The sequence below is a fragment of the Pinus tabuliformis genome, chromosome X (assembly GCF_031772625.1).
Source record: "Pinus tabuliformis cultivar Carrire ecotype Pingquan chromosome X, CPIR1, whole genome shotgun sequence".
Classification (NCBI taxonomy): domain Eukaryota; kingdom Viridiplantae; phylum Streptophyta; class Pinopsida; order Pinales; family Pinaceae; genus Pinus; species Pinus tabuliformis.
Genome location: NC_142308.1, coordinates 82,638,799 through 82,649,383, shown reverse-complemented (window position 1 = coordinate 82,649,383; position 10,585 = coordinate 82,638,799). Strand labels below are relative to the sequence as shown.

The following is a 10,585-nucleotide window of genomic DNA, read 5'->3' as shown; positions in this document are numbered from 1 at the left end:
CCAATCCACCCTTCTATGGGACGCATTATTCTTCTCACAGAGGTACCTTTGCTTTAGATACCGGTGATAAGATTCGATAGCATTATTAGTATCCTGGTTGGAATGTGGGAAGTCCCTATATGCTTTTGCCCACATATCTGGAAAAAAAACATATATTAGATGCGAAAAAACAATAGAAAATGGTGAATTACAAAATAAATTGATAAAATGCAACCTTAGGAAACTTACATAGCTTGTTGTTGTTTAACCAGTTGGTTGCAAAATAATCCAAAAACACAGTTTCTTCTTTGAATTCATCAAAGAAACTTTGAATTTCATGTTGCACAGATGCATCATCTTCACACGAATGCATGATTAATCCCAGAGCACGGAAGATACGGACTTTATTTTCCTTTCCCCTGACTTTCGTTCCAACATTTTTCAACCAGGCTCTACGGACATGCCATACACACAACAATAGTGTACAGTTTGTGCAAGTCCTGAAATAATATAACATTATAAGAGAATATCCTTGAACATTATTGCTTTTTATCTCTTCTAAAAAGAAAAAACTGGTTCACCTTAATGCCTCGATTTCCGCTGCTGCATCATTTGTGATGACAGCTCGGACATGCCAATCTGGGTTTTCCTTTTTCCCATTTGCAAATAATTGCGACATCCATTTACAAATATCAGGAGTACCATTCCATGATGATATTACCCATGCCACTGGAATCCCATTGTGATGATCATCAAAAGCCATTATGGTGTACAGTTGATACTGCATTACAATAAGAAAACAAGATTATAAGCATATAAGAGGACGACATTGAAATAAAGTAGAATAAATGAAGTTTTGGTAAATATGTTTACCCCATATTTGTTAGTGCTAAAAGTGGAGTCCATTGATAACATGTTGTTGTGTGAGTATCTCACCATCATTGAAAGCATCCACTTAGTTTGTATGCCTATAATGAAAGGAATGTTTTTAACAACATCTTGTTGTTGGTAGAAGAAAAAGCTCTCTGGGCACTCACTAACCCAACAATCCACACTCATTGGATCACTTTCATGCTTCACATACTCTAGCCTCTTGATATTATTGTACATGTTTGACACATCCTTTCTTGTCATGAAAGAATCTCGAGGTGCCCCTGTGAAAAGCTCACCAGATCCATACCTTAAATCAAAGATAAATTTTTCCCAGATCATCGTAGCACTAAAACCATCACGAACCAAATCTTCAACAATAGTTCGTATATGCTCTGTTAAATGCGGCGCAAAATTGAATTTCTTGGGCATGTCATTTGCCTCATTTCCATGACAAACCACATTTTTGTCATCAATATGTCTGCATGCTGTATATATTAGAACGACATCATTTGGTCTAAGAGCAAGTCGTCGCATAATAAAGTGACACTGACAACCAACTTTGATGCTGTGACGTGGAAGACGTTTCTTAGTTGTGGATCCAGGTTCAGCCACATTGCTGGATTGTACATGATTTGGACCATAGGCACACCTATATCTGTGATCAAGAATTCACCAAAAATTAAATAAAATATTTATGCATGTTTGACATAGTGAACTTAAAATCAAAATTTAATATAGATAGAGAGAGAGAAAGAGAGAGACTCACACAACATATTCTAGATATGTTGAAGAATTTGTCCTCTTGATATCCTTCACATCTTTAATTTTTCGAATTTTAGCAACAAATTGAGTAGGTGCGGGTTCCCTCATTTGCTCTCCCCTTATAAAATCCTCAAGTCGACAATATGGAATAATTGCGACTTGGTCTCCTGCTACTTCTGTCCATGTCAAATCTTCCGCTGAAAACTCTATCATCCCTTCTGGGTCCTCAACCTCCAACTCATTGATCAATTCCCACTTCCTCATTCTTCAAATCCCTATACAAATGAGGGAACACGAATATTGACTAAACATATGAGCAACAGTTCATACTATGAATATTGAACACCACTTGAAATGCAATTTTTTGTAGTGTGTAGAATTTACACTGAAGACCCCACCAGATATAAACACATTTACAGCATAATTCCCTATCTCCCCTTCAATATTTCCTACCCATGCACAAAACAGTATTATAGACTTTCAAATGCTTCATCTTGGTATAATCAATACATTGCTGAAAGAAACATAATAACATGCAAAATCTGTTGCAAAGAAAAAACTGTTATACAACTTTAATCAGTTTGTTCCACTTTGTTATGCTCAGATGAAGTCCAAAACAATTACAATTACATAAGCAGCTGACATTTTTCACTGTTTTTGATCAAGTATCACTTTCAGTTCTCCAGTGTAGTTTATGTGTGCCTATAAAAGAATCTATATAATCAATTCCCCAATGTGTTCCAATTAATAATTGATTATACAGGATCCAAGACCTTTGTTACTGTAATCTCTCCTTCTATAGCACACTGGATATTTGAAGCCTGGTAACTTAAGTTTAAGAATACTTATACCAGGTTCCACACCCCGTGATAAAATATATTTTTGAACAGTCTTCCTAACTTTTGCTCTTATACTTATAGGTTAATTATGTCTTAAGCCATGATCATGTGCTAAAAAAATTTACAGCATTATAGAATAAACAGGACAGACCATAAAGGAAACCATTAGAGAGTATACTTCAACACCTGTCCTTTCTTCTCAGGTTCAGTGTAGCTTTGAAGCATACCTCAGTAATTTTAGAAACTAAAAATCAGAAGAGGAGGATACTGACATTGAATGTCTCTATCTCGATGTCATAGTCATAGTAGTTACACAGGCATTGCCAGGACACTTCATAGTAATCTTGTTCATAATTCTAACATAAACTCTAAATAAATATATATGCTGGAAATGCTACTGGATTGAAGAAATATGCATATAATAAAAATAAATAAATAAAAATCTAGAACACTAACTCATATACTGATAACTTGGGCACCAACTCAAAACAGGCATACCTCCAGATCAGAGAATTCAAACCTCCTCTCCATTGGTTTTCATTCTCTGGACATCACCTGGTGTGTCACTAAGGGAGAAATATGGTTACAAACAGAAGGTCAATGGAACCAGTGAAAGCCACGATGAAGAGGTATATCAGTAACGTGTGCTACAACATCGCCAGATTGTATCATAGATAGAAGATTAGCGCAAGAGTACCTGAAGGTTGTACTTTCCATTCGGGAAATCTGAGTGGCAAGTACAGAAGTTACTGCATGGCAAGTAGTTGCCATATCTCACGGCTGTAAATATAAAATAATATCTTTCAAGATCTCTGGCAGCTGCCTGCTCTCTGGATATCTCCTTTGCTCTCTAGATATTCTAATGTGTTGGCCAGTGGGGTAGGTCATAGAAACACGTTTGACCGTGCATTTGGGGCTGTGCCTTACCCTTAAGGTAATGAGAGCAAATTTTGAACTCTGAATTGGTTTATGCATAACTAGTTCCATTGTGCTGTGTAGATAATGATTTGGATAATGTGAGGTAGAACTCCAGGGGTGTGGGCATGTGATCTGAATGTAGTTACCATAAGCCCTGTTTCCCTCCTTGATAGCTAGACGGGGACCATTAAGGTAGAACCCAGGAGGAGCCATGAATCTTCTGATAATTTGCCTCACCTGGACTTGATCTGCATCTCCACCTGCTGCCAAACTCATTTATATGGTAACCTTGGAGAAGAGTAGTTTCTGCGACAGAATCAGATCTCTGCCCTCAGGAGCAATATCTTGTAAGGAGTTTGGTAACATAAATTTGACAACATGTCTGTTTTCATGCATATGACCTTATATAGGTACAATGTCTGTCTGGACTCTGCACTTGGTTTATTGTGCACTTGCTTGTCTGTCTGGACAGCATGAGTTTCTACTCGATGATAATATTCATGGCTATTAAAAGCATAGTCACGAGGTTAACCTATTTTTATTGAAAAGGATCGAAGTTTGGTGAGTTTTAAGGTCTTGTGATTATATTTGCCATTTGAGGATTGGACCTTGTTTTGCAAATTTGTCAGTACGTGACCTAAGGAATGTAATCTGAACTTGTTATATGCCAGATTTGGCCACAGAATGTTATAAGCCAAGGTCCAGGTTATGCCAGTACTCGCAAAAATTGTATAACCTCCTGGACAGAGATGACAAGTAGACATTTCACAAGATTCAAGCAGGGTGAACCTTAATGACAAATTTTATCATATTTTTCTGCAGTGGTGATGTTTTTTCTGGTTTTCATTGTTGTTGAATTTGAATATGAACACGAATGAGGTGACTTAGTTTAAAAGAGAGGTTGGGTGCCCAATCCTCAGTTATGCAACGATATGAATCTGACAACAGCTTTAAATTTAAGGAGCTTGGTATGGATGCCATGGAGTTTCATCTGCAAATAGTCTCTCTAGTTTATAACAAGATAAATATGATAATTTTATCAATGTCCAACGAATGACCAGAAAATTAGGTCATTGGTACTCAAAAGTACATCCAGAGTAAGCACAAGAGAGTGGGAGTGCGAAGGAATCTCCTAATGCTATTCTATCAAAAGCAGAAAACATGAAACAGGAAAAGGGCTAAGTAACTAGCCAGCAAGAGTACAAATTAACTGCAGAAGCAAAAACCATGACAAGTATGAAGAGCGGATGTGAAGGTGTGCTCAAACTGGAAACAGGGGTCCAATCAAGGGAGAGAAAAGAAAAACAAGTGTAACCCTTGTTTGATAGTGTCAGTCTTGAAGGCACATGTCAAGTTTGTTTCATGAGAGTGATGCATCCAAATGTTTTTAGTCTCTACACGGCCTTTAGCTTCTAGTGATACACAGTATCTGCTAGAAAGGTAGCCTGGGGGACTATAGCCTTATTGCTCCTCATTATTCACAGTGTTGGTTTTTACTGATATAATGGTTTCAGTTCTCATAAGATTGATCAAGTTCACAATCTGCTAAGCCATAAAACATGATAGATTTGACAAGATCATTGAACAGAAGCAGGGTTTGAAGCATAGTTACTGGACTCATGGGTAAAACCTGACTCAGTGCCCAAAGGGCCAAATGAGCCAATTTAAATTGCCAGCGACTCTGTCATAAAAGAAACTGTCAAAGCATTAAAAGTTTTGCTGTTTTAATGTCTAGATAGATTTCGAGGAGTGAGCAACTCTGTTATGAAATAAACGGTGAAATAATTAAAAATCTGCTCGGTTAAATCAATAATGAAATACAGTGTCAAATCTTTAAAATTTCTACCAGTGAGCAGAGCAGGTTAGTTATGAAGTAAACTGTCGAAGTTTTAAAATGTCCACGAGTCAGCAGCTCAGTTATGAACTAAACTGTAAATCTGTATCGTTTATGCCAATGAACAGGTCCATTATGAAATATACTGTATACCTTTAAAATTTATGTGAATGAACAGCTCGGTTATGGGATTTTTTGGTTCCTTTTAATTTTCATGAGATGGAATGTCTTGGGAGAAAAGATTTACCAGGAATGTACCAGGAGCCCGGGAACCAGCCTGCGAGGGGAAGCAGATTCCTCGGTTGAACAGAGCTTCGTCCAGGCGGGTTGCAGAGCTTCGTCCAGGCGGGTTGCAGAGTATTTTCGAACGGGAAACGAATGCGTTTTGGCGCGAGGTCGTTTTGGAGTCAATAGCGTTTTGGGCCCGGGCTCGCGGTTGGTGGGTCCCGCATTCGTTGCCGGAAAGGCAAAGGTGGCCGCCGGAGTTACATGGATGCGCCCCCATGACATACATAGATGGGCCAGCCTACATAGGGGCATTTAATACCCAATGTATGGCTGGTTAGCTCTTGCCGTGAAGATCCACCTCGCTATCACCAGAGAAGCAGAATGGTCCGAAGCTGGCCATACCCATCGCTCTCATTGCTGGATGTGATTTGTACCAGCAGTCTTCATGACGATCAATATTAATATCACAGTAAGTGAAATCATTACTAAATGAGACGAAGACCGATAGAATTCAAGAAAATACAAAATAATATATTTTTAAAAATAAATATTTATGTTTTTCAAATGTTCACTTTAAAAACTAAAGTTTAATTTTTGGTCAATCAGTCAGTGATTTGGTAGTTAACTACTTACCGAATGCGATATATATTTGCCAGCGACAGGATAATAAAATCATGTAATAGACCATCATGAATACAATAGGTACCATTCACCCTAGAGTAGAGATTCAATGTTGGCCTTTCCCGGCTACTCACACTCCCTTGCTATTATCTGCGTCCAAGTGTGAACATTAATGTGTTCTAACTAAATGTTAGTGACCCATTGGTTGACCTCCAAGCCTACTCCTTGGGTACTTTTCTTCCACGTGGAACCTCGACTTGCAATGGGGCTATACAATAGAGGAAGAAAACTAGTTGATGGAGGTGCACACCCTTGGCTCAAGATTCCCCTCGCTAATGACCTCCACCTCACCAAACTCATTATAGCTCATAGTCACTCACAATAACATAATCTCATCCATCCAATAATAGGGTAAACAAAAGTACGTTCTTCCATACCTTGCCCCATATTTTATAGGAGGCTTCATAGGAGACACTTGGCACTTCATGCATAATTAATTACTTTTATTAATCCAAAAGTTTGATTATTCACTCACCCATGTGTTACCCTCTCACCAAGGCTCTCCAAAATTATTTACTTAAATTTTAATTTAAAAATAATATTTTTCCTCACCCCAACAAGACTCCCTATTTCTTTTCGTAGTTGCCTCTTGATCCCCCCTTTCTAATCCTTAGTTTGTGTTCATCACTGAAGTGAACTGACAATTCTCAGTTTTGGTCCCCTAACTACCTCCTAATTTAACTCAAATTTCCTCTTAGATGGGTATTCTTGTGTTGGATATTTCCAAATGGAGGTTCTCCAATTTTTCTCTAATTTAATTTATTAATGTTTATTTTTATTCACCACCCTCTTCTATTAACGAAGTTAAACTATATTAGTATTAATATTTCTAATTCACTCTATATCCCTCTTCCCCCACCCTCCAGTTTTGCCTATTAAAACACTTATGAACATTATCTACCTAAAAATTTCCAAATGAGGAGAGGTAGAGTTCTCAAGTGGTCCAATCTTTTTGATTTATTCCTATTATCCCTTTACCCCAAGTTTTATTCTTGATTAGATAACTTGGTTTTAAAACTTTATTTACCACATTATGTGAATTAGTATGCTTATCATATTTTAGTAGTTTCACCATGATGCCCAATGTGCCAAGTCAGTCGTTCCCTTCAAGAACTTCCCTTCAAAGTTCCAAGGGTGTCACACCAATAAGTTTCTTCTTGACTCCAAGCATGCCAAGTCGGTCGTTCCCTTCAATAACTTCTCTTGAAGTTAGAAGGGTGCCACATTGCTTTCCCTTCAAGCATTCACTGAATACAAGGGGAAAACTAGGTGCGATTATGGGGAATGCTACCCTCTCTTATGCTGCCCTCTATAGTGAGACTAATGGTGTCGAGGCTCAAAGAATTTGCCTTGATTCGTGCCCCATAGTAAAGTCCTCGTGAGTGACCAAATTTGGGACTTACTCCCATGACATCGTGATCTTCAAGGTGAAGTTATCCCAACCCTTCCAACCTAAGTCATGGAGGGAGTGCTTGTGGGTGAAATCAAGGACACTGTCCCACCCCTCTCATAAGGTTCCACTTATATGTACATCCCCATCACCCATGAATGAGTCGTTTGGTCAAGCACTAACTTGTTCTTGTAGCCACTAACATGTCATTAGAATTTATAACAAACATTCAAATTGAACTTTAAAATTCCAGAGACAAAGTACTCAGTTCCATCAAACCAGAGGTCATCAACTCATCACATGCGAATGCATTTGGTGGACTCCTACCATAATTGAGAATCATCATTAAGAATGTTTCAAACTTTTATTCATTGACATAATAGCATATGTTAAATCATTAACATCATTGTTCACCATGAGCTAGAAATAATGTAAATAGCCAACATAATGAATCCATCACATGATTTTACATACTCATAAAACACATTCATAAAAAATATTATCATCATAAAATCACTAGAAAGCATGCATATCCAGCACACTATCATCATCATAACATCGACTCAGAAACAAACATATCCATCATAGCTATTATCATCATAACATCGACTAGGAAACAAACACATCCATCATAACTATCATCATTTTAAAATCGACTAGGAAACAAACAAATTCATCATCCACTAATAATATGAGTCAAGTATTAGGATCCTTGACCAAAGGTCCTCAAATAATAATGTGTTAGCCTTAAGGATATAGCAGTGCTAAAGTTATATTTGGGTCAGTCAATTAGAACAGGGAACTACATACACCCCCTCTTAACAATATAATTCATCCCGAAGTCCATCAAATAGGTAAGGAAAATGGTGAGGCATCTCCTCAGCGTCCTTCCAAGTGGTTGAACTGGGACTATAAATATTCAATTGGACCTTAACTCAGTCCACTAATCGGTGTCTAAGCTATAGATTTCATTGGTCCAGTATGTGAACTAGTTCGACCATCACCATGCCCTTGTCCGAAACTTGCAAATGACACAAGTCAATAACATGCAAAGGATCTAAAATATAATAACGTAATATAGAAACATGGAACACACCATGCATACGTGCTAGTGATGGAGTTAAAACAAGCCTATATGCCACCAATCCTTTTCTTTCTAAGATTTCAAAAGGTCCCACAAATCGTGGGGAAAATTTGGTTCCCTTTCCAAACTTTATGGAGCTCTTTCAGGGCCTTACTCTAGAAAACACCATATCTCCCACTTCATAACTTCGATTTATCCATTGAGGATCAACATATCTCTTTTGTCAATCTTGTGCTTCTTTTAGCCTCCTCCTAAGCATACTCATTCGTTCTTCCATCTTTTGCACCACTTCTAGTCCTATTAATATTTAGTCCTCTAGGCGGTCCTGACTAAGAGGTGTTTTGCAAGGTCTCCCATACAAGAACTCAAATGGTGCCATCTTGAAGGAAATCAAATAACTTTAATTGTAAGAAAATTCCACTAGTGGTAAAAGCTATTACCATCTCTTTTTTTGGTCCATCACATACATCCATAGAATTTCCTGAAGGATTTGGTTAGTCCTCCCTATTTGATCATCTGTCTCAGGGTGATAAGAAGTGTTGAAGTTTAGTTGGGTTCCCAAGGATTCTTGGAAACTAGTCTAAAACCTTCTTATAAATACTGCTCCCCTATCTGATATGATATTCCTTGGCACTCCATGTAATCTCACAATATCATCAATAAAAACTCTAGTTATCTTTGGTGCCTTATATGTATTATTAATTGGTATAAAATGGGTGCTCTTGGTCAATGTGTCTACCACTACAAATATGGCATCATGTCTTCTTGTGGTCATTGGTAGTCCCACGATGAAATCCATTGATAGAATTTCTCATCCAAATTCGGGTATCTCATGGGGTTGTAGTAACCTTGCTGGATGCTTGTGTTTATATTTTACTCGCTGACACTCTAAACATGTCGCTACAAATTTTACAATGTCCTTCTTCATCCCCTTTAAAAATAAGAGTGGTTTCTCGTCCACGCTCATCTTCTTAACACTGCGTTTTCCATGTATACTATTCAATGTGCTTCACTAAATATTAATGAGTGCATCTCTTCATTCAATGGCACATATATCCTCCAATGAAATCATAATAGTACGTCACTATCAAGGGAGTATCCTTCATACGCAGGGATAATCATTTTGTCTTCCCTCAAACTCTTGCTAACCTCCTTGTATAAAGTGTCCTCAATTTGTAGGTTGAGCAAATTCTCCCTTAGGTTTTTCTTTCAAAGAATCACCAAAAATATATAGGGCCTCCTAGTTAAAGCATCAACCACTCTATTTACCGTTACTTTTATGTAAGTACTATCAAAATCATATTCATCAATTAGCTCAGACCACTTTCTCGGTCTTGCATTTAAGTGGTATTGAGTGAATATGTGTTGTATCCCACAATGATTAGTCCTTAGTTCAAACTTCCTTCCTGAAAGGTAGTATCTCCAAATATTTATGGAATATACAATAACTACAATTTTTAAATCATGTGTTTCATAGTTATCCTCATGGGTTCTAAGTTTTCTTGATGCATATGATATTACTCTCCCTTATTGCATCAATACACAACTTGATCCTTCCTTAGAGGCATTAATGCAAACCAAAAATTCTTGCTCCATATTTGGTACCTTCAAAATCAGTGTCGTTGTTAGTAATACCTTTAACCTTTGGAATGGCTCTTCACATTTTTCAGTCCAAATGAACTTCTTGTTCTTTCTTTGCAGCTTAGTAATGGGGCTTGCTATCTTCAAAAATCCTTGGACAAATCTGCGATAATACCTTTCCATGCCCATGAAGCTTCATATTTCATGAACATTGTTTGGTGTTTGCCATTCCATGATGGCCTTGACCTTTGTCGGGTCTACCGTGATACCCTCCCTAGAGATAATGTGATCAAGATAATGTATATTGGATTGGTAAAAGGAATACTTTGAAAAATTTCCATGCAGTTGGTTCTCTCTAAGACATTGTAGAACTAGTCTCAAGTGTTCGTTGCGATCCTATAGGGTCTTTGAGTAGA

General features: G+C 37.6%; 1 protein-coding gene across 1 annotated transcript; it reads right to left on the bottom strand.

The window, feature by feature from the left end:
- Positions 1 to 556: 556 nt before the first annotated feature.
- On the bottom strand, positions 557 to 3,647 carry LOC149138473 (uncharacterized). Its single transcript, XM_089450365.1, has 4 exons — positions 3,518 to 3,647; positions 3,151 to 3,202; positions 916 to 1,507; positions 557 to 760 (listed from the first exon to the last, which is right to left on the bottom strand). Exons 1-4 carry the CDS (start codon positions 3,645 to 3,647, stop codon positions 557 to 559), a joined length of 978 nt encoding a protein of 325 aa, XP_089306491.1.
- Between the last annotated feature and the right edge of the window lie 6,938 nt (positions 3,648 to 10,585).

Bases quoted from the DNA above. Each gene is read 5' to 3' on its own strand.
- LOC149138473 (XM_089450365.1), bottom strand. From the start codon at position 3,647: ATGAGTTTGGCAGCAGGTGGAGATGCAGATCAAGTCCAGGTGAGGCAA. The intron at 3,203-3,517 runs GTAACTACATTC...CTTGCCATGCAG, and splicing joins GGAGGGAAACAGGGCTTATG to TAACTTCTGTACTTGCCACT. The intron at 1,508-3,150 runs GTACTCTTGCGC...TCTTGATCACAG, and splicing joins ATGGAAAGTACAACCTTCAG to ATATAGGTGTGCCTATGGTC.